Source organism: Melanotaenia boesemani, chromosome 18, assembly GCF_017639745.1.
Source record: "Melanotaenia boesemani isolate fMelBoe1 chromosome 18, fMelBoe1.pri, whole genome shotgun sequence".
NCBI classification, from domain to species: Eukaryota; Metazoa; Chordata; class Actinopteri; order Atheriniformes; family Melanotaeniidae; genus Melanotaenia; species Melanotaenia boesemani.
The window spans coordinates 15,987,313-16,012,418 of NC_055699.1; the positions used below are offsets into that span (position 1 = coordinate 15,987,313).

The 25,106-nt window shown below is 37.9% G+C and overlaps 1 protein-coding gene across 1 annotated transcript in view; it reads right to left on the reverse strand.

Moving 5' to 3' along the window:
• The window catches only part of cntnap2a (contactin associated protein 2a), a 383,333-nt gene that overhangs the window by 43,440 nt on the left and 314,787 nt on the right, over positions 1 to 25,106 (reverse strand). The window contains exons 16-17 of the mRNA XM_041967941.1: positions 20,462 to 20,618; positions 15,377 to 15,504 (exon numbers count right to left, since the gene is read on the reverse strand). Of these exons, the coding sequence (XP_041823875.1) occupies positions 15,377 to 15,504; positions 20,462 to 20,618 (285 nt within the window). The remainder of the gene's footprint in view (positions 1 to 15,376; positions 15,505 to 20,461; positions 20,619 to 25,106) is intronic.

The following is a 25,106-nucleotide window of genomic DNA, read 5'->3' on the forward strand; positions in this document are numbered from 1 at the left end:
GAAGATGAGGAGTATATGGAAAAGTGTGGAGGGGACAGCTGGGTAGAGTCGACGAAAAATGTGGTAAGAGGACAGGCACGGATGAGAGGATCAAGTATTGAAGAATGCGAGGGAAAAGAGGAGGGGAAAGTCATGTAGAGGGCAGATGAACAGGAAAGCAGGAGAAGCTTTGGGGCATGTGGAGGGCATGAGGAGGAAAAGTGAAGGCTGATGTGGTATCAGCTGAGTGAAATCTTTTTAATGCCTTGGAGGGATTGATTTTTGACCAACACCTGGAAAACAGCTGCATACAGGAGAGAAGTGTGATGGTTCACACGAGTCAATTTTTCTGTATGCTGAAAAGTGAAAAATATTGACATTCTTCCATATCACATCTTTTCTGAGCCGATGGAGATGTTTGATCTTCAGCCTAAAATTAAAAGGCACTCCACATATACTGATAAAAAAAAACCCCAAAACATAGAAAAGTATCAGTTTCTCAAACTGGAAACAGGTGTGCAGAAAAGATTTTCTTAATCATTATATGCCCTGTGATGGACTGGTGAACACGGTGTACCCTGCCTCTCGCCTACTGATTGCTGGAATAGGCTCCAGCTTCCCTGCAACTCTGAATTGGAAATAGGGGTATAGAAAATTAAGGAATGAATGAATTACTAAAATGTTAGCTGGTTAATTTTTGGTCTGTTTTCTGTCATTTGAACAATGGTCTGCTTCTTTAGTGCATTTGGATGTGTTTCATGGGTGCAGGTATCCAGCAGTGATTGTTTGTTTCCTGGTTCTGTGTGATAAATGTCCTCTAACAACGGGTAGAGTGGACCCCTACTCTTTCTTGCCTCACATCCCATCACCAGCTGCAAGGGCGACAGTGATCCTGCACACACACAAACAAACTGTACACACAAAAACAGATAACTATACTAATTTGAGACCAGGATGACTGCAGAGTGCACAGAAACAAATAATGATGTGCAAACTATCACAGAAGAAAGGTAAACCAAGACAACATAGTTGGTGACAGTTAAATGCACAATGGCTGTTTATAAAAACTTGCTGGTGATTGCAAAACATGCAGAACTTTAACTAAGAATAAGGATGCATTTCCAAATAATAAGCAGTTCGGGAGCTAAGCTGTAGAACTTATTGATACAATCACGCAAAGATTTCCCCGCATATAGAAACAGAGTAAACATGATGAAGTGTCATGTACTTAGATAATTATTTGTCTGCAATGAATAGAAGCATAGGGGCTTTAAACAAGAGAAAAAAAAGAAGCCTGACAAAAACACAGAAGCAAGAAGGACACTTGGAAATGAAATTGCTTGGAGTCGAGTCATGTTTTGAAAGAGGGGGATAGAACAAGAAGAAAAAGGAAAAGAAAGAAAGAAGTGGGAGGAGAGCAAAACTGCTCAAAACAGACCCATGGTGTAAGAACTAAAGGGGAATTAAGAATTAGGGGGCTGACAGAAATCCAGTGTTGGAAAGAGAATATTGTAGAAACATGGAGGCCAAGTTATGAACCTCTGATTGCCAAACTCATAGATGCAGCTCGGTGGTTTGGCACTGCAGCACATTTATCGCTCACATATTGAAATGTTTACCAAACAAATGTTTCAAGCAGTTTCAAAAACAAATGTTGGGTTATTAATAAGGATTCTTTCCTAATACTTTTGGTGTAAGCTGAAGTTCTGCAACTCTGTTGATGCCACATCGACCTAGTTTACTAACCTTCCTGCAGAGACCAGGAGGGCCAGTATTGCATTAAGATAAAATTTTGTCTGCATTGAGCCATTTTACTACTATATATTAATGTGTAAAGGCTTAAAATGTATTAAAAAAAACAAGAAAGCCTTTTTTGAAAAATTGTCCATGATTGGAAAGGCCACATTGTTATTGGCTAACCATTTCTCTGTTTAATTGGTTCTCAAGCTAAAGCCAATGCAGAGATTTTCATGTCGTTGCATCTTCTCCTGGATGCTCTTGGACTCATTGTGTAGAGAACCATGTGTAGAATATGGGCTGAGTATCCCAGAGTATTTCTCAGTTCTTCCATGGGCTCTGTAGCAACATTGGCCAACTGTTAAAAACTTCACATGACTGTCAGACGGGTATTTTGAGGTATGTTTCTTTTGAAAAGGATCCAAATGTTTTGTTGTTTTTTTCAGTTCAGTTCAATTCAACTAAAGTAAAAAGGAAAAATGTTTGTAAAAAACTTTGATGTTTACATATCAATATGCATCAATTGTGATGTCCAGTTTCTCCAAACAGATTAAGAATATCTGACGTAGCCATAGCCAGAGATGCGTCAAACTTTTTAATTCAAAATAATTCAAAAGTGTTTTTATGCTGGATTAAAGTGTAATTTCAAACAGATCCTAAAAACAGCTGATGAAATCTCACCTCGTCTAAATACCCTGGAGAAATTAACTGAAACACTGTGTTATAAGAAACCCTGAAACCAGATGTTGACCTCTGCATTGGCACTTGGGGACATTAAAAGAGAGAAAAAAAAAGGAAGAAGAAAATTATGCCCACTGAACTGTGGAGGCTGACATGATGTGAGACACAGTTCGAGGTGAAGTCTGGGTCTAGAAGCCGACCGGATGATTCATCTGTCTGTGCTTGACCAGCTGGGTCATGTGCCAGTACCAACAGATGGTCAGGATGAGTGACTGCACCTTCACAGGTCATTAACACAAACATTTTCAGGCAGACAAACTGACAAGTAAAACACAGGGCATGAGCATTCACATTATAAATATAAACAATGCATGCTGGTGTAAGACAGAAATGACAATACAGATGCAGCTATTTTAGCTTATGAGCATCCTTGCCCTCTATTTACATCTAGTTTGCAGTGGGGCGTTTAATATGTTTAATTTTATCTGATCTCAGGATTTGTGCAAGCTGGTTAGAATAAACACACTGTAACATCCAATTTAACTTTTCCACTTACTACTTTCTTTTCCAGCCCACATACTTCTAGTCAAAGCTTTTTTTTTTTTGTCCTAAATCTAAAGACTAAGAATGGCCTCATCCACACGAAGTACCCTTTAGGGCATGGCTCAGATATGATTGTTCAAAACACTTGAACCTATATACAGCACTGCAATGAGTTGAAGGCTGGCAAATCAAGCATATATTTTTTCCTCACTCATTTTTTAATTTCCATTGAGACCTCTATTTCATCTCATTTGTGTAATTGAGCCATCTGTGGCCTGTCATTTTATAGTCTAGGTAAAGTATATGCAGGGTAAATGCAGCATTTGAATATTCGGGTAATTAGTTTGAGTCTATCATTTGAGACCTGCAAAGCCTTTGTCAATCTCACTGTGTAATTAAGTTGCTTGTCATACATTTTTAGCACTAAACCCTCAGAGCTCAGAGTTGTACAAATTAAGAGATGATATAAAGGAAAGAGAAATATAAACCCTTTAATTATTTTCTTCCTAATTATTTCTGTAAGCTGTCATTACATAGGAGAAATATACCTGGATTTTTTTCGTAAATTAAATGTTATGCTAAAATTGGATACATAAATGAGATGGGATAATTGCACATCTGTAATTTTTATGTCATGGGTATCTAATCAGGTGGTATTGTTGAGTTTTCTCAGTGTCTCTAACAAACAACTGTTACATACACCGCAAGAAGTGAGAACTTTTTCTTGTTCTTGAGGTCAAGAGAACAAGATGATGTCATTTTGCTCTTGCAGTTGTGAATGAGGACATTTCTCAAAACATCGGCCATGCAGAACTTTCTTCTTGTGCGACTCCCAGAAGTATTTTGTGATTGGTCAGACATTTGGGTTTCGGTTAACGTGGAAAAGAATAAAAAGGAAAGTTGTGGCATTTTCTCTAATGAGTGGTTAAACGGACAGTTTTAATAAACAGCTGATTGAGGTTTTGAGAAAGTACATAAATATTAAAAAAAACATGTGATTTAAGACATGGAGACCACCACATGCACAAACCAACCCTGCCATGGACGCAATTTCTCATAGCACATAAAAACACAGACTTTCCCCCTATAGTAATCCCTTCCCTGTCGCGTACAAAGTTTCTGGTGGAGTATGAATTAAACAGACCAGTACAAACTATTTTTCTTGTTCCTGGGCCGGGAGAACAAGAACAAACTTCTCACTTTTTGAGGAATATTTAAGAAGCTTAGGTGGGGACTGGGAGCCTTTCAACCACAGGAACATACTGAGGTGTTAACCACACCAGATTGTGGTTTGATCTTTCAAGCTGGGGGGTGGGGGCTGTGTTGGCTGCTTCAGTGTTAGTATAAAGTAGGTCCAGAGTTTTACTGTCCCGTGGTGCAGTCAGCATACTGACTGAAAGTTGGTAGACTCCAGTGTGACATGACTAAAATCCCCAGTGATGCACAGAAAAGCATCGGGGTGTAACTGTGCGACTGTTGTGTGAATTGTGTTCTGGTATTAAAGTTGTAAAACAATATTTTTTTTATAGTAAAGGAGGGACAAACAACCCTTAAATCTCTGCAGACAGTCAAGTTATTCATTTGAAAGAAAAAGTTGTACTTGAATCTTGAATGAGAGTTTGCTGAAAAGCCAGACTCCCAAGTGATAAGTTGAAAGAAAGAAAAGCAGAATGAAGATGAGTTGCAGCCTGTACTGGATAAGAACCTGGAGGATATGAAGTATTATCACGTACACAAAATGAAGAATCTAATCCTCAAGAACGTTCATTTACACTGAATTAATAAAATATACAATTTTGCCACAATTTATTGTGTTGTAGATTTAATTTCAAAAGACTGAATGTCTGGTATGACATGCAGTCCTAGACAGATTCAGATTCACTTCTGAATGTCAAATAGCTTATTTAAAATATCTTTAAAAAGAAATGCAAATGAAACAACTTTGTATAATCAGATGAGTCACAAAAGGTCATTGAAAAAACGGTATGAGTTTAAAACTAGTGAGAGCGAAGGGGAAAATTACAGACAATTATTTCTGTTTTCTGCTACTTGACTGCAGAGCCTTAGGACAACAATAACAACCTCTAAAATTCTCAACTGTTCTTATTGTTTTTTAAGGTTATTTAATCTTTGTTTTAACTCCAGAGTTTTCCTCATGGGGATCCTCCACACTGGGTGTTTTGCCTGCTCAGTCTGGGGGTTGTTGCTACGGTGATCGCCCTTGTCTGGGTAGCTGAGGCCCTGCACTGCAGCCTTATGGCTGGGGTGTGGACCACCGGTCTGCACTGGTCGGGGTGGTTGCCATGATAGTGGCTGCTGTAGGACATGGGTCGACTGGCTCCTGGTGTGGATGGATCCCATTATATTGTTTCCTCACAGCAGCATCAAGCCAGATGTTTATCACTTTTAGTTGGGCTGCTTTGTGTGTATGTATGCATGTGTGTGCGAGCAACTGTGTGAAAGACTTTTTTTTTTTTATTGTTACGTAGTCTATTTTGATGTGTGTAAAGGCTCGTTTTGTTTTTAATATGCATGAATTTATTTTATTTTTAATTCTTTATTTTATTTTTTCATGTAAAGCACTTTGTGTTGCCCCAGCATAAAAAATGCTTTATAAATAAATTTTTATTTGATTTAATTTAATACAGTGGTTCTTGTGGTTTTTGTACAGCTAGCAAAACATGGATAAATTTGCAAAAGTACCAATGGGCAAACAATAATGAAGCAATAACAGAGATTTCAACTACCAAAAATAAGACAACAAAATATGATGAGGCATGTTTTGCCCTCAGCTTGACCAGTTAAGGTCTTTCTGCCTTACAGAATGAAGTTACAACGGCACTTGGGGGCCTCTCATCGTGAACACAAAGAAAAGCCTGCTGATTACTTCAGAAATAAACCACTCAACTGTCATATATAGAAGAGTTGTTTTAACTAAAGCAACATCTGTCTACAACACATGTAGTATTTGTGGTTTGAAACGCCTCACACTAAAGCAGAGGAATTGATATTGCCTTCTGTTGCTGTGTGATGGCCGCACCTATAGCCACACATTTTAAGGAGGTAACCCTACACACATACACATTTGATATGTTAGTTTATCGTTTAATACTCTTTCTTTACATATTTAGTTTAATTAAGTTGAAATGCTTTAGTTCCCTTTTGTTGGCTCACATTAGAGCACCACTGTATTTTCAACTTTGTTTACTTTTTTAAATATGTTTAACGTGTATACTTCTCTCTTACTGGTGCTGGGGGTAGCCATATGAACGCTTGGGGGCAGAAGTGAGCACAACCCATAGAAGCCAAAGGAACAGGAAGTGCCATTGTTTTTTTGAAAAATGCTTGATTAATTCCTGCCTTTGTTGACTCACATATTTAAAAAACTTGCCTGAAATGAACATAATAGAGCCACTTTAAGGAAAATCCCCAATCCAATCATTTTGGGCCTCTGAAGTTTAAAAATATGACATTAAGTTAAGTGTTCAGATTCTTGGGAGGAAAAGTGCATCACAACTTACAGCTCAGATTATTGTCAAGCCTTCTTGTCTTCATCTCCTCCCAAATTTAAAGTCAAATAATGCTGTATTCACTGTATCACAGAATTGAGAAGCTCAAACATTTTGCTTGGCTATGAATAGAAAATTCTAATCAACAGCCCAGAGTTAGCTTAACTTAAGGAAGAAATTAGCTAAAAAAAATAGCTAGTTTGTTCAATGCATTCTTTTTCTGGATAGTCTGACTTCTAATATTTTATCAGTAGGAAATTTTCTTTTGGATTTAATCAGTAAATGCATTATTCGTCACCATTAGAAATACAAATTTCAGTTCAAAGCAGTCCAAATAAGCAACAGTTCTTAACATTAGCCACTAGAGTCTTAAAACACAAATGAATGAAGCAATGTGATACTGAGGGCTCCTGGAGCTGACAGAGAAATTACATTGTGAGTTATGTATAGAGTATTAAACTAACTGCCAGCCTTACTTTAGTCTTTGCATCTGCAGTGCAGTGTTTTAATAATGAGGGCTAGTCAACACATGGATGTTGACAAGTTTTGAAAAAGCTTTAGTACCAGCTGTTATTGGTTGAACTGCAGACTTAGGAAACATGAGTATTTGAAAATTAAGCTACCAGTCATTCATCATTATGGTGAGTAAAAGTGTGAGCCAGGTTTGCCATTTGTGCTTGTATTAGCTCTTATGTCAGGCAGTGTATGCTTCAGACTCTTGTAGTGTGCCTAAATAGTTAATGAGTATAGTTTGGATCCAATGCATTGCATATTTGAGCTGTAATTGGAGGTTGTAGTAGAGATTGCAGCTAAGATGCACCCTGTAGAAGAAAGGAGAACAGAATTAAGTTGCTTAATCTACAGCATAAGAGTGAGGAAAAAGAAAGAATGTGATAGATTTTAAGGGAACATTTCATGTCTTTGTTATATTTTGACCAAAGCATGCCTGCAGACATTTCTTAAAATGCTCAGAAAATCATCAACATCAGCTTGTGCAAAAAGAGCATTATACTGTGAGCTTTTTTGCAGTTGTTCGTTAAGGTTGTTGATTTCCTTATGACTGTCATATCCCTTACTGATGCACTGTATTCACAAAAACAAATTTTCCTGTGGAAGTTTTAGAAAACCTTGATTCAATCAATGCATTTTTTGGTTGAAAACATTAAAGTACACCTAAATAGTCCATACACGTTTGGTCTAAATTTGGTTTCAACTAGATAGTGTAGTGTAGTTTAGTTTATTCTTTAGGTTGTTTTGCTGACTGGGAATGCTCCTTGTACTATGTCAATGAAGCCACATTTGGCTCAGTGTGCAGTCTGCAAACTTTAATCCAGATTGCTCCAGGCCAGTGTGAATCATCTTGTGAAACTTGATTACACTGCAACTACTGAAACTGAGATTTGAAGACCTTTTATTACCTTGTAGCCTTTGGAATTGTTATGTCCCTTGAGTCCCAGCTCTCTTTAACAGTGGGAGTTTAAACAGGTTGAGACTTTGACTTTGGATTATTGCAGGGCTTTTCAGCACCAACCAGAAAAGAAGATTTGTGAGTGAGAACATATTCATCTGCAAGAACAGCAGATGTAATGGGGGACATCATCTTTTTGTTTATTTAAATACAGCACAACACATTCAGCTGTACAGTTTTTAAATTGCTTAAGTAACACCAGTTCCTGGAGGGAATCAATCATTAGCCTTTGAGGCTTGTCAAATAAAATCCCTTTTCCCTGGCAAATTCCACATGAGTCTGTCCAGCAGCTTTTTTTCTGCTGTTGAAACCTTTTTCTGTAGACTTCAAAAACCAATTCATAGGCCTGCAGCACCGTGGTTTTATACTTTTTCATAGTTCAGGCTGTCCTTAGAGGGAGGACCGTTACTATCTCATGAGCTTTACTTGATAACTTGGATGTAATAAAAGAGGCCAAATATCAAGGCCACTCCAGAACTGGCAGAAGAGAGTGGATTGTAATGAGGAAGACTAACCGTCATCCTTCCCCGTTCACCTTCCCCAACATCCACTCCAGCAGCTGCACTAAGAGTGAGAGGCTATGCCTCATTATTAGGGCTGCCAGCTGTTGGAGCATCCTCATTTGGCACTGAGGAAAAACCAGGCACACAAAGCACACCAAAGTCCACCAACTGATCCACCAAAGCTTTTATGTCACTCTTAGTAGCGAGTTTCTGAACCCTTTGTTCCACAGTCTGCAGATCAAACTGGCGGCAACCTTCAAGCAGCTTGAAGGAAGGAGCAGCTATAAAGTGGTTCAAACTAAAGGTGGATACTATCCTGAACCAAGACACACCACAGAACAATAAAAACCCACTCTGGGCACAGGGATTACCAACGGAGCCCCCACTTAAGTTACAACCTGGCATGGGGAAAAAGGAAGTAACATAAAAGAAAGATGCTCAGATGTAAGGAGTCTATTTACAAGTGGCAGTAGACTTCACATAAACAGAACCAAACAGAAGAAATACTGAGAGAAAAAAGAGAGAAAGGTGTGATGATGTGGAGCCAATCCCAGCAAGGGTGATAAACATGGCAATTTTCATACAAAAATGAGGGAACAATTAGACCAATAAATTGTCTGCGTCAGCCGTAGCTCTTCTAATGCCATCAGATGGCTCTCTTGTCAACAGGATATCAGGGTCTAAGGCACACAGTGTCCTTTGTATATGGCAGGATTTTTTTTTTCAGTTCCTTCTATTTTTTTTATTATGTTTAAATGGCTATTTTATATTTACCTTTAATATTTTCTGAATCTGTAGTTAGGGTCACAATAAATCAGACTAGAACTTTAATGAAATAAATTAAATGAATTAAATAAAAATACTTGATTAATTCCAAAGGGAAATAGCAAATTAATGTTGATATTAAATGCATTCCTTTATTCTACTACATCTGCTGTTTCCTGGTCAGGGTTGAGGGGCTGGAGACCTTGCCAGCTGTGCCCAGGCACACCAGGGACAGACACAGACAAACATGATAACATGGAGGCTTACACTCTTACCCTGTTATTAATTTAACTGAACACAAATGTCTTTGGACTGTCACAGGGAGACAATGCAAACTGTTCAGAAAGGTCTAAACCAAGATAACCCCCTTACTATAAGGTAACAGTGCTAAATATCCGCACCCTCTGCTACACAACTCCAAATTGGTTCACTGATTAGTAAAAAGGCAAACATGAACAGATTTATCTGGCACTCAGTGTTGGAATGGTATCAGCTGCAGAGTAGCAGCCATATGAACAGTAACAAATGAACACAAAGCAATTCATTAGTTTTGTTCACAAGTGAACCCATGTAAGCTTTCCTTTGTGATCATTGCTAAGGTTGGGCTTGTCTCACAGCAGGCACATGACATCATGTATGTGCTGCTTTGCCTCATTTGCCATATTTTATTTTCATTTCCATCAATTAAAATGTCCAAACCCTTTTAACATCAATAAATAGAAGTAATTCCTCTTTCTCTGTGATTGTATTGACTTCCATTAAACTAGGCATGGAAATAGATTTCATTAATGCTGAGGCACGCACACATAAGACACATGCATAAAAAGTTGAACTCTTATGCCTTTGTTCCTAGCACAGACAAAGGAAAACAGACACGCAGAAGTGTGCATGTGTGCATACACAGACCACCTAACTAAAACTTTCCCTGACTGCTCAAGACATTAGTCATATGCGTATGAAAACCTATTATATGGCAGCCAATCGTCATTGCTCTTACTGAGACAGAGCTCCATACACAGTATGAAAAGCATCAATCATACATGGAGCACTTATTCACGTGTGAAATTTTTAATATACATTTAATTTGCCTTAATGGGCTAAAGTATAATGTATGCTCCGTGTTCTGGAATCTAGGCCAGCACTAAGGCACACATAGCTCACAGTCATCTTCATTTTAAACTATGATAATTTGGTCATTCAGTATAAAAGTGGATGACTCATACGGGGATAACAAAGACAGACAAAGGAAATATGGCTCCCTCCAAGTGACAGAAAGATCCATCTTAAGTAATTATGTTTATCATACTGGTACATGATAGACTGCAATACACACAAACAGATGTGATGTCATGGGTCATTAAATCGGGTTTTGTTTGTGTGAGATGAATCTCTGTGATGAGGGGACATTAGTGAGAGTGGCACCAGGTTGTTGATGAAGGGACTATAATCAGTGTGACACCAGGGAGGAGGAAGGGCAGGTGTTCTGTCATGTTCGGCACCCTTGACAGAACCGGGTCACTTCCTGTCTGTTGAATGGATGGAAGGGTGGACTGATAGAGGCAGAAATGAGTGAAAAATTCAAGAGAATGGGGAAAAGCCATATCTCTGGTAGTCTAGGCAATATTCCTTTGCAGTTTTAAATCTAGTACTGTCTCTCTAATGCATTTCTCTATTCTATCAAATCCTTTGGAATGAAAAATGAGGAGTCAATTGACTCTTTATCTTTTTTTTTTCTTTTTTATATAAACCATTATTGTTGCAATGAGTGCCATGCACTAAAGATCCATGTTTGCTTATACTCTCCAAAGCATATTACTTTCCACAAAACTTCTCTATTACATTGTGGATACTGATATGACTTCATCTCCACTCTGCTTTGTATTTTGCTTTTTATATGAGAAAAATAAACAAAACGAAGAGGAAACACTCAAAAATAAAATGTCCATGCAGTTATGAGTTTCTTTTAACATAATACATTTGCAAAGTTAGAATCTGTATCAGTTGATTTGCTTTTGATATGGGCAGGAAAATACACACATCTGTCTTTCACTGTAGTAAGTGAGAGATTTATGTTTAGCTCAAAATCAGAGATAAGAGAAAACATCTAAAGAAGGAGAATTCAGGTGCCAAGAAATCGCTTTGCTTATGGTAACCAGTAAAAGTACCCAGGTGCCAAGAAAATGGCTCAATAGCCCAATATTGAGCAATTTATTGGCACCTGGTTACTTTTAGGATACATTTGAACATGACAAAAAGGTTTCAGCACATCACAAGCCGACAGTGAATCATTATCTCATTTGATGAGCATCAATTGCTGCAGATGCCTCAAAGCGACAGCAGACATCCACCATGTGTTTTTGTTTGGCAGGACAGAGGCTTATCTTGACAAGTTAACAAACATCAGCCTGTATTATCTTCACATTGGCTTGACACAAACATTGCTAAGAGAGAAAAGAGGGCAGATACCGAATAATCCCCTATGATGCAAGTCACTCCTTAGAATGGTTTGACTTTACATCTTTAGGTAATGATGTAAAGCTGAGTTTTAGCTTATATAGTTTTGTGTCAAAGTCAACTTGACACAAGCTTAGAGACTTGCAGTTCACAATATGAAATTGTTGCATTATGATTTAATCCTATTAATCCATACAAACCTGACAGAAACACAATATATTGTACGCTGCAGGAAGGTTCAAGACAAAGTGAAACATTGCAGACCGTGAGTTTTATGGAGAGACAAGTGATCGATTGTACAGTGCTGCAGGATGTATGTGTCTTCCATCTGACCCAAAGTCCTACTGAGAGCAGTATGCCAACACTGATTACAAGAGCTACAGAAAAGAAACAAGAAGAACTGAACTGCCTTTCAGTCAGTGTGTGTCTGTGTTCATCAGATCTATCTGACATCTGATGTTTACCTCATAAACAAGAGCAACTACATGGACTTGAATGAACAGCAGAAGATGAAGAGCTGAGAGTTCAAATGGAAAGCCTCTGAACAGACATGTTTTTATACAGCTATACACGCAAGTGTACCCAAGCATGAATTTTTCGCTATGATTTGTGCAATGTGAATATGAACAGTGTGCTATTTTTACCTTATATTATTAAGTTACTTTTCCCAGTTAAAATGCTTGTCTAAATCTATGACACATTCATAAGTCTTCAAGACAACATGAGCAGAATATCCTATTAAGACTATTAACTCATTCATGATACCTTTCCATCATATTTTCTGACTCACTATAACTGTGTGTTGATGCATTTATTCACAGAAACATTCTCCTTTGTTTCCATTTGCCTTGTTTTATTTATTTATGTTTTATTTCATACACTGTTAGGCTGCAGTTTTTGGGTAGTGGATGTGTATGAACAGCTACTGTTTCAGTACAGTCTTTTAACTTTCTGAACACACACATACTTGTGAAGAAGGATGGAAGCCAAGTTTAAATGCTGTGCTTGCAGGCATTAACCGGTTAGTTGGCCTGTAATTTCCACTGGTATTCTGGATGAAAAAAACAGTGAAGAGTGAAAATAATCAAGTTTTTTAATTGTGAAGTATTGAATTCTGATGTTTGTGTAAGTAACCATTACATAATTTGTTAAAGTACAATACAGAGGTCTGAACTGAGTTACAACAGAGTTCTTTTTTCCTCAGTGGTAACAAATCAAGGCCCTCGCTGATCTCTGTAACTTGCTTGCAGTTACAATAATCATTAAACTAATACAAATGATAGATTGAGCTGCAAGTTTAGAAATCCTTAGATGGGAATGATAAATGGTCACAGGATACAAATAGTAGTCTAATATGGTCCATGTGGAACAACTTACTAATCAAAAAAGCCCTGACATTTTTCTCACCAGCCATACAAACCTTCCAGAGGCTTGTTTATAAGAATATCAGTTTTTTTTTAATACTTTGAAAAACATTGAGAAGAAAGGCTACAGGCCACAAGGCTCAACACCTTAAAAACGTTTTTCCAAATGATGCCACTAACTCATATCCAAGGATGTGCAACATATTCACAGCTATTTTATTGGAGCTTAATTGAATTTAGGATTTATCCCAAACTGGCTTATACTCTTATAGAAAACAGCAATAAATAGATAAATGAGTAAAAGATAAAAAATTCCTGCATTAAGTAAACTATTAATGGACAAACTACTTATAAACCTGGTATAATATTATGAACTGCTCACCTTAATATCAAATAAAGCGATTGTTATGGCCCCTGGCCTTTCTGGATTGGCCTCCAGCCTGTTACTCTACACTTGGATATGCAAATGTTGCTGTGCCAGCGCTGCTTCGGGATTGGCTGTGGACCAGAAGCTGCAGTTCCTCCCCTCCGCCTCACCGATTGGTCGCTACTGCTCCCGCACTCCCCAGCTGGAAATCATTGAGTGATGCCTTGCCCTTATATAGGAGGACCTGTCATTGATCATGGCAGCTGTGTCAGTAGGACACCGTTCGCCTCTTGTTTGGTTCTCTGAGCGGTTAGTGAACTGCTTAACAGTTGTTAGTGGAGAAACCTATATCTCTTGTGAACTGTTTTGCTAAGAGCACACTTTGTGACTTTGTGTATAATTTGGTGTCAGTGGACACTTTAGATTGTTTTGTTACCCTGTTCCGGCTGTTCAACAGACGGTTTGCTAAAATGGAGTGTTAAGTTTGCAGATTGTAATTAGGGAGCTTCCTCATTAGGAGAGGCTCCCCTCTTTTGGTTTGTTAGGATCCTTTTTGTTAGCTATTCTGGTTTTCATTTTAACTCTTATTTCTTTCTATAGGATTTCTTTGGTTAAGTTTCCTTTGTGTTTTTTTATTTTTTTTTTTTAATTTATTTTTTTTTTTATTGTAAGCGAGTTATATTTTGCTGCCGGTTAGAGTGCAGTTCCTTTTATAGGACACCCTTTGTTTGTATTTACCTGAAAATGACATTTTATGTTGAATTTATTTAGTAACCTTGTAAGTAAATTATCGTTTATTTTCATTTTGTTTCCGGCTTGTTGTGTTACTCCATCCCTTCCTCTCCTAGACCAGAACGGGTCCGCAACAGCAATACTGTATTATCTTTTGTTCCCTCTGTTAAGTGCTTCAGACGAAGTAAAATGGTGAATTTTAATAACAGTTATGTTAAAGAGACTGGAGGTGCTTTCTTCATTCAACCTCTGATGAGCACTTGACAAAGGTCATGCAGTCAGATCTCTAGAGCCTCCTGAGAATTCAAATGCAAATGAAACCACTCCTCTCTGCAGATGACTTGGAGAAGGTCATTAACACTGATATTGCTTCATAATTAGGCCACTGTAACTGCCGTCTTTCTGCTCATTCAAAGGTTGCTTTTACACCTGCAGCTAATCCATAAATACTCACACTAGTTTCCACCATCCTGTCCACCCTCCTCTAATATTCATTCTAAGATCTTACTGATAACGCTGAAGCACAGCGGGATTTAACTCTGGGTCAGATTTCTAATCCTTTTACTTCTTTTGAACTAAAGTACAGCATAGTATCCTCATTCAGAACCCCTGCTGTGTTCCACATCTTCCAATATAAAAGTATCCTTAATGAGTTAAATCAGGTCTGAAGTTCTCAGATACATTTTAATGCTAGTTTCTAAGTTTATTTTCTTATAAATCTACATCGTAAAATGACTTAACAAATAAGAAACACATTTTCAGCTTTCATTTTTCAAGTATTTCTTGCATGCCACCTGTTTAACTATCCCTGTAAAAATGCTATTTTTTATCAGTTCATGTGCAAAGTCATTTTCTTAATTGATCAATTTGGTACCAGTGGTGGAAATTGCTTTCCTGGAAGCAACAGTGATTTCTTCAATGTATTCTTATTTTCTGGACCACAGTTCACATAAAAAAATTATTACAATGGAGATTTGGAAACAGAAAACATTTTCAATTTAGCTTAAAAAAAGACCCTTCAATCTTTCTAAAAACAGCTGCCACCTCATTTTATGTAGGTTAAATAATCCTTATACATTCTTAATTGTATTTCCAAAATCTTGTAGCTCACATATGGAAAAATCCAGTTGATTCCAGCATATTTGTGCAAAAAGTCTTATTTATTATTGCTTTTATTTTTCCATTTTTGATCCAGACAAATCTTCATTGTTTACTGGTATAGCTGCCTATCACTCCACAGCATAATATACATGAATCAGTGACACAATACTCACTGTCTCCTTGACAACGGAGTGGTCCAACGGTGAGTCTGGCCTCAGAGCCCGGTCTGTTTGTATCACCAACGGCAACCTGGCTGACAGGCAGGTGTTCTTTATAAATTAGTAGACCAGAATCTTCTCTCCTGTATGATAAAGAGTTGAAAAGAAAGTCTACATTACAAGCTGGTAGACCTTGTCATAGTCCCCCACAAGTGGATAAATGATCCTTTTGCTACTGATACATGTACATTTTTCAGTTTTGTTTGTTTGTGGTATTAAATGCGGTGCATACCATGTGTATTCAGAGAGCTGCATTTTTTGTTCATCAGGCTCGGTGCTCAAAAGAAAAGAAAAACCCAACAAAACATACAATAATCATATAAATGTGCTCATATTAATAGAAAAAAAAGGTCTTCAGCAAGTTGGATTTAGCTCACTAGAATTTAGATGATGATTTAGCCAGTTGAAGCTATTCCATCTGTTCAAGCTGAAAAACGTCTGCTGTTTTGACCTCATATTTGTTTCATGTCCAGTAGAGTCATATCAAGCTGTCCAATGAATTTTGATGCCTTTGGCTGAATCTGTGGACAAACCATTGCACATCTCTAAATGGATCCTTTTGCTTCGGTCAGCAGTGAAATTACCAGGGAAATGTCAGTGTGGCAGTTCAACTGAAGCCATGCAGGCCTAAACAGTGACAGAAACAGCCCTATGTCTTAAAAATGAGGTCATGCTTGCTGTTTATGTTATTTTCTTCACTCTTAACATTTTGATAGAGGTTTATTTTTGTCAGCATTGGTGTCAACTCAGGTTTCTTTCAGCATGTTTTTGTAAAGTGCATTCAACCTTCATGCAGTTTGCATCTTGTAGTGAATCCTCTGAGGTTATGGTAAAGCCTTCTCTGGGTATCTGTGGAATAAACATGTATGACTACATGCTGAAAAACATGCTTGACTTGCTGCTCAATGAAAAATGTGTTTTTCCCCTATCCCTGAAAATGGTTTTGTGGTCATCCAAAGGACAATTACTCCATTACAGAACGGTAGGACTGTCACACACACACACAAAAAAAAAAAAAACAAAAGAAGGAAACCCATTAGTAAAATAAGTGATTGAGGAAATATAAAGAGGTATTACTAAAAGAGTAATTAGGAAAAGAGAGAAGGAAATATAAAGGAAAAATATAGTTTTTTAGACAGACATGTATTTTATTTTTTCTTCTGTTTTTCACATTGCTTTTGTTTTTCAATTACTTTCTTGCTTTTGATATTGCTTTCATAAGTTTGCAGTAACTTTTATGTTGCTTTTACCATTTGCTTTTTTCTTGTCATTGTTTTCTGTATTGTTTTTGCCTTTTCACAATTGTGCTTGCATTTTTGCAGTGGTTTTAATTCAGTTAGCTATCTCTAACCATTTCTTTAGCCTTTGTAGTTTGCCGGTTACCTTCAGGTTTTTTTCTTCTCTTTTACTATTTTCAAACCCAGTGTGCTACCCTGAAAGAATAAGCTCAGTTGCAGCTCATGGGCTTAACCTACAACCTTGATCTTACAAAGGTTTTAAAGTAATTCATAAATTATTTCTTCCTCTGGCAAGAACTTGGTATTATGGAGAATAGGATGCAACACTAAAATGGTAATGACAACTGACACTGGTAGTGGTGTTTGGGAACAGGATTTGCTTTCACTTTTGTAAAAATTTCGATCTCCTTGACAAAGGAAGGACATTTTCATCCATGTGTGAATTTAATAGTTATTCTGGGAATGCCAGTCAGTTGGTGGGCTCGTGGTTAGCTTTACTGACTTGGTAATTTGAAGTTATAGGCAGGAACTGGCAAAATGTTTCTATTTTTTCTTCTTTGTTTCTTCTTTTGTGAAGTTAATTTAGTGTTTTTGTGGTGAGTGCAAATGCAAAACTTGTAAAAACAGCAAAAACAAGTGTTAAAAGAATCCAAGCTCATCTCAGCCATGCTCTAATGCACAAAAGGATTGCATTGTGAATAACACATCAGGGCTGAAGAAATGAGAAGGAAATGAAAATTCTATCAATAGGCAGTTATTTTCTAGTCTTCCCTTCTGTGCCAGCTTTTTTCCTCACAGAACTTTTTTGATATCTTTCTGCTAGTCTTTTTTTTGTTTTTTTGAACCTCATTAACATTGTCTTTACTTGCATGGTTACCTCTTATCATAATATTGCCTGCTGAGCTGAGACATGGCAGTTAAACGCAAAGAACAAATATATGTGTAACCTAATCTTCTAGTCTAACTAATTTTTTTACATTTTTAAGTATGTGTATCATAACTATATATTTGTTTCATTAAAGGTTTTTAATTGCAGAGGCAATGTAAGCACTGATAAACTTGTGAATGAACAGTAAGTCGTCATTAAAGTGTGTAAATTAGAAAACTGAGGTTAACATATTCCATGTAGTTTTTATTTATTTAAGTTTTTTTTTTTACAGTACTTCATATATTAGATATTAAAATAACAGCTTTTGCAGCTTTCATAAATGTCTGTTGAATGGCGTTAAAAAATTCTCACATAACCTAAACAGTTAAGACGTCGCAGTCAAAGAAACAAATAAACAAAAAACACTTTGCAAAACAATGGACATTAGTACATATGACAGAAAAAACAAGAGTGTGGAAATTATTTTGTAATAGCATCAGTTTTGGATATAAAGAGGGAAACGTCTTTTTTTTTTAATCAATTTTTTTCTTTCATTTAGTAATTACTAACAAACATGAAGTACACAAACACATGCACACCAGCAGAATGTGATGCAAATGGTTTAATGAGAATATCAATCAGCTTACTAAAAGAGCTTTGAAACACAAACTGGAGGTAAACATTGCCATTAAATAGACACATAATTGATGATGGTATTCATCATTCTGTCACCTCAGTATTTGAAGTTAGATTGAGAGTTTTAAGTCTTCGTTCTTGCATATAAAGTTCATAATTAAAAGTGATAAATGCACACTGATATTTTCAAGCAATAGCAGTTTGTTTTCAGCAACATGCAGACAAATGCAGGCTCATGTGTAGCCAGCTTCTGTCAAAAAATAAAAACCTTTGTTAGTAGATGCAAGAGATAATTAAAATTCTGATGCTATAGCTGTTTTCATGTTGCAGGCAAAAAGCTCCCTGAAAACATTTCATCCACTGTCATAGGTTACATTTCAAGCACCAGGCCCTCCTTTAGACTACTTCGCCATCTGGTCCAACACCGAGTCAAGTGGACAAATGGATGTGTGTGTCTTTCTTCAGGTGATGAGGAATGCACCCCATACCATCAAAGAGGCAGGCTTTTGAACTAAGTGCTGATAAATAAAGCAGATGGTGCCTCTTTTACTTCGATCAGAGGATGAAGCATCCATGATTTCCAATAAGAATGTGGAATTTTGATTAGCTTGACCAAAGAGTAGTTTTCTATATTGCTACAGTCCATTTTAAATGAGTCCTATCCCAGGAACAACACCAGAGGTTCTGGATCAGGTTTATTTGTAGGTAGTATGAAAAACTGTGTCAAAGCAATGATTTCTGGAAGTGTTCCTGAGCCCATGCAGACATTTCCACAATGTGGTCATGCCTGTTTTTAAAGTGCAGAATAAATAATTTTCCATTGCAAACATTGAGAAACGTTCTGAAATTGCTTCACATTTTGTAAAAGGACCTTTTTGTAGATTGATGATCCTCTGCTCATCGCTTTCTTCTCAACCTCTCTATGGTGCTGTTTTTATAATCAATCATGAAAATGTCCTGTTATGTAATTAGCTTCAACTGTTTCTTCCTGCTGTTTATTTTTGTATAACTGTCTTTCTTCCTTTTGTTAACCTCCCATTTGGTTAATGCCACATCAAATTCCAAAAGAGCTAATATATTTTATGAAATAGTAAAATGCCTCCCTTTCAAAACCAAACATTTCATATGTTTTCTGTGTTCTGGTTTATGAGATTTGGTCATGGAAATATCTGACTTTTCTTCATAAATTCATTTATTTATAGGAGGTAAAACCATGAAATTGCTTTTAACAATTTAATGAAATAACTCAGTTCTTAATGCTCAAAGCTAACACTTAGCCTGTGTGAACACATTTGCTGATGCTTAACTGGAAACATAATTTCTGATGTTCATCATATCATTTAGTGTTCTGGGGCTTTCAACTTTATATAGTCGTCTCCAAACAAACCAGCTGGAGCTGAACCCCAGCTCAAGTACAGATGGTTAGGTGGCTTCTTGCTCCCCATGGCTAACATCTTCTGAGGTACAACCATCTTAAAGCTTCCTCTGCTGGTTCAGAATGTGCTTGTCTTCTTACTCCTTCAGTGCTGAACACACCACAGGCTCTGGCCAGGGACTAGATAGCAAAACCCCAGCATTCAACCCCTACTGGAATATCCCCCACTCTCTGGCTTACTGGCAACTGCTGTCCAGTCCTTTGTATTTTCCTGTCAAGATTCCTTGTGAAAGGCCTCTTCAAACCAATCTTCAGAAGGTGCTTTGTGGTTTCAGACTGAATAATGATAATAAGTCTCAAGGCTGTGTGGAACTAATGTTGTTCCTCAAGCTCATAGAAACAGTAATTTAAGGTAATAAGGTAATAAGTCATGAAAATTCCCCAACAAAAATAACAGTTTGACGAGACCACAAACTGACATTCTGGCGATAACAAGGAGCAAGCAGACAAATAAATTTTGAAGTGTCTATGATAAACAGTCATAGTTAAAGGTTTGAGCTAATTATGTAGACATCACAAACAAAAATACATCACTGAGATCCTGCAAAGATAATTCAGGGGACAGTTCATCTATAATGTGTCCAAATTATCCCTTTTGTAAAAACAAAGTACAGCATAACAGTATGATGTGCATTCTCCACAACATCTGGATGTTGCTTCTTAAATTTGTTCCATCTTCTCTGTTTTGTCAGCATAATGTAATTAACAAATTACAAATAGTCATTTTTTCAACCATCCTCAGAAGAATTTTGGCTGGCAGACAATTCTGAAAAGTAATTAAAGTCAGTGCACAATTAAAATTGAGAAGCTTCACTTTATTTGTTTACATACCTGAGGAACTTTTCTGAGATAGTCTCACTTACCATTGTTTAGAATCTGCATCACAGTTGCAGTTGTACTTGGAGTCAGTGCAGTTTCTGTCGATGCCACAGGCACATTTCTGGATGCCAGGGCTGGAGCCTCCCCAGTAGAAATGCTTCTCACTGCCTCGGCCCACCCACCACGTGTAGGGGGTCCCATCTGGGAACCAAACACAGACATACACAAACAAATGTGAAAACTATCATAAAAGAGAACAACGCTATTCAATCCTCCATGTCCCCAGTGATTTTTGGCTGGCTACCAAAATGTCTTTTGTGTCCCTCACAGAAAAAAAAAAAAAACACAAGAAAGACAAGTCTGCTACAACTCCACCCTCTCACAGACCCGCAATATCTGTGGTACATGGCACCAAATCTCTTCTGTTCCAAAGCTAAGTCATATCTATATCAGGTGCTTGGAGTAAGATTATGAAGATTAACTAGGTCAATAAAAATTGGTGACTAACATATTTGAAAAAATGCCAGTGCAGCATCTAGCTTTTTCTCAGACAGAATAAAAAAATGAGCCTCAGCATGAACAATAGAGTTAAAGCATCAGTCGAAGAACATTAATACACAACTTTTTCTCCTTTTATATTTAATAAAGGGAGTTTCTGTTTGTGGATGCTGACCAATGCACCATCAAAAATGCCATTCACAATAGATCAATCAATCAATCAATCAATCAATCAATCAATCAATCAATCAGTCTTTATTTATAGAGCACTTTTCATACATAAATGCAACCCAAAGTGCTTTCCATGGTTAAAACAACTCTACAACAAGCTCTACTCACTACGCACTACTACTGCTTTACTCAGTGCATCTACTCACACACACATCTCTATGTGTGCATGTTGTTTTGTGTGCATGGCTTCTTGTGTGTATGTGTTTTAATGAGTGGTTAAAGGTGAAAGATCACTGCTTTTCAATAAGAAATGCAATATTGTTTTCTTTGCCTTAGATAATGCATTCTGGCATGGGACAGTAACCAGGCAGAGAGAAAAGTTTATATATATTGGTGGCCGGTAATATATCACACCAAGAAAGATGGAAACAATATTACTTTTCTCACTTTATTTCTAGAAAATAAGCCTCTTTGTCAATATCACTTTGTCAAATTCCATCACAGCCAATAAAATCTCTAGAGCCACATTTTTACAGAAGAGAATTGAGGCCGGCATTTGATGTAGAAAAATTGTGTTGAGAGGTTTTGATGTACTGTATTATTACATTATTACACTGTGTGAAGCTAAACCCCAGACGGAAGCTACAAATGTGCCTGTGTTTGTTTATACTGCATATTGTGGGTATAAGATTGTTCTTGATTGACGTTAGTGAAACACAGGTTTATTGCCCTTAGGAAGACAATAAGGGAATTAGCCTTGTCTCTCTTCAAGCTACTGCTGAGACAAACCATTGTCAGTGGGATTAATGGTACTGCCGCAAGACTTCACAATGCTCTCTATTTATGAGTATAAATATGTGTCCTTGCAGTTTCATACAAGTGAGAATGAAGTTTCACACTTACATCATGTATACCACAGTAAACCTAGCTTAGTGCAGAAGATGTGAAGAAACTGAACTTATCCCTCAACCAAATTAATTAGCAAATGCATTAACACATGCATAAATGTATCTGGGCAAAATTTCTGCTTTTCTAAATTATTGTTGTTTTGATTATAGTAATTAGTTATCTTTTGGGAATTGGGGAGTGAGCATGTTGCATGGCAGGGGGCGGCAAGTACATTCTGGCCAACTGAATAGCAGGGCCAAATAATATACGGTATATATATATATATATATATATATATATATATATATATGTATACAACATCCACAGACGGCAAATGCTATCACAGCTTGAGATTGACGAGGTACAACACAAATGCTAAGGCAAGGGGGAGCCAGGTCAGGGGGGAGTTAACAACTCCCAGTCCAGAGATTGGGTACGAAGCCCCAATAAGCACAATCACGCTGAGCGAGGCAGCGACTAACCTAAGAGATAAGATCATGGCAAAAAAAATTAACATCAGGCAACCCCAACGCATATTATAGAGGCTGAGTGGAGCACAATCGGAAAGTCTCCTGGAAGATGTGATTGCAGCCTTGAGAACGATTCCTACAACGACCATCACTGAAACCAATGAGCTGATCTACACCTCAGCAGCAGTGATCCTTGAGGTGCTTAGCTATCAACCAAAAAGCAACCATAAAGATACATATCTACAATGGAAGAGGAGGTTGAAGGCTAAAATCAAGGCAGCTCGGAGAGAAGTGAGCCAACTATCAGAGCTCCAGGAAGGTGCAATGAAAAAACAGGTACCCAGGAGGCACAGCCAGATGCCCATACCTGAAGCACTAGAAACTGCCAAACGACGACTCCAAGCCTTGGCCACCCGCCTAAGGAGGTACACGAGAGAAATTGAAGCAAGGCAAATAAACCGGCTGTTTTCAACTCAACCAGCTAAAGTGTACTCTCAGTGGCAGGGTAATAACAACAGGGCAGACATGCCAAGGCTGGAGACTGAACAATACTGGAAAAGCATATGGGAAAAGGAGGAATCGCACAACAGCGGTGCACAGTGGCTGATGGATCTAAGAGCAGACCACAGCAACCTTCCTCCCTGAACAAGAACCAGTAACCATGACAGTGACAGACATTCAACAAAGAGTCTCAGGTATGAAAAACTGGACAGCACCTGGGCCTGACATGGTTCACACCTACTGGCTGAAGAAGCTAACTGCACTCCATGAGCGCCTGGCAGCACAAATGACCCAGCTGCTAAAGGATGGGACCCACCCTGAATGGCTAACTGAATACCAGACAATCCTGATCCAGAAGGATCCTCTGAAAGGAACAGATGGTCTTCCACTGAACAGGCAGTGGAAGACCACCCTTGAGGCCAACTGCAAGCCAATTGCACAAGTGTACATCAAATGTGGCATATACCAAGGAGATGCCCTGTCCCCTGTGCTGTTCTGCATAGGTCTGAACCCCTTCAGCCAAATAATCACCAAGACTGGCTAATGATATCGACTGAGTAATGGGTCCACCATCAGTCACCTCCTCTACATGGATGACATCAAGCTGTACGCCAAGAGCGAGCGAGACATTGACTCAGTGATCCACACAACAGGAGAGATGGGAGGTTTGGTGAGGGAAGATTTTTTTATATATATATATATATATATATATATAGGCTCAGGCTTAGTTTCCTTCACTTTACCCAGCAGTGGTGAAGCAGACACGGGACTCTGCTGGAACTCAAAAGCTGGTAGCAAAACATTCACCTCTAAACAGGCAGTTTCTCACAGCTACTTTCTCTGCTCCAATGTCCCCCCCTTCCCTGTGCTGATGTCTCTCCTCCTATCCAGCTCTTAAAGGGTAATACTTAAAGGGATCATGCTGTTCTTTTAGCATATCTCTGTAAACACCACCATGTCTCTGCACTTTGGCACATAACTCTGGCAATCTGGTTTTTATCATCAATGTAATCTGGCAGGCCAAATGTTATTTGCGGCGGGTCGAGTTTGACTGTTGCCGACCATTGTCTTATGGGAATGCATATGGGGGACACTGAAGTGGCCTTGAACATTGCTCCCAGTTGCATTTGCAGGATCACACTCATCACTAATGACTGATCACTATGCATGCCTGATATGCCCCATATTTACTAACCTAAATGCTGATAAATTAACTGTGTTGTCCTGCAGGTTAATCACCAATAACTAGTTATGTTCATGTTTTTTTTCTTTGTGTTACTAATGTTTTATTCATGACTTTTTTCCAGTATTTATGTCATTTTATAGGTGTTCCCGATGATTGTCAACTTTGTAGTTCTTGGAAATGTTGCAGGTGGTTTTCTGTTTCCTTACAGGTGTAACAGATGGTTGTCTGTTTTTTTCTGTTTATATTGAACAGCTGATGATATTGCTTTCTATCTGGTGTATCCTTGTCTCCTTTTTCTTCTCTTTCCTTTCTTTTGCCCCATCCACCTTGTCTGGTCCAGTATTAATATGTAGATTCAGCAATAGACAAATTTAAAAATAAAGAGCAATACTTAAGCATCAAGAGGTATCAAGCTCTTCTTGGCGAAGCAAATGTGTTTGGCACAAAACAGCAGCCAAACCATTATTCTGCTTGCCTCGATGTTGGACAAGACAAATTACGAAAAAAAAAAAAAAAAAAAAATGTTTAGGTGAAGTTAACATTTAATACATGGCTTAGAAACATGATTTTTGCTTTTCCATTCCTCTTTTGCTTTCTCTGTTGGTTAATGTTTAAACAAAGGTTAAGTTGAGTTCCTACACACACACACACACACACACACACACACACGCACACACACACACACACACACACAGCTTGGAGCAAACTCAAGCTTAGAATTTACTTAAGCTGCTGACATAGTTGCTGTTCCACAGGTGAAACAAAGTTTGACAGCAAGGCAGAGATTAGGAGTTTGCTGTCAACAACCTGTTGAGGTAGCACAACATGAACTTAAAGTGATTAGTCCATGCCTTCAGTATGTCACTGCCCATTTTAAATCCAGTTAGAAATCTACACCGACATGTAGTCACAGCACTCTTCGGTAATGGGCAGATGTCACAGGTGGATTAGCTCCAGGGCCAGCAACATCTGCAG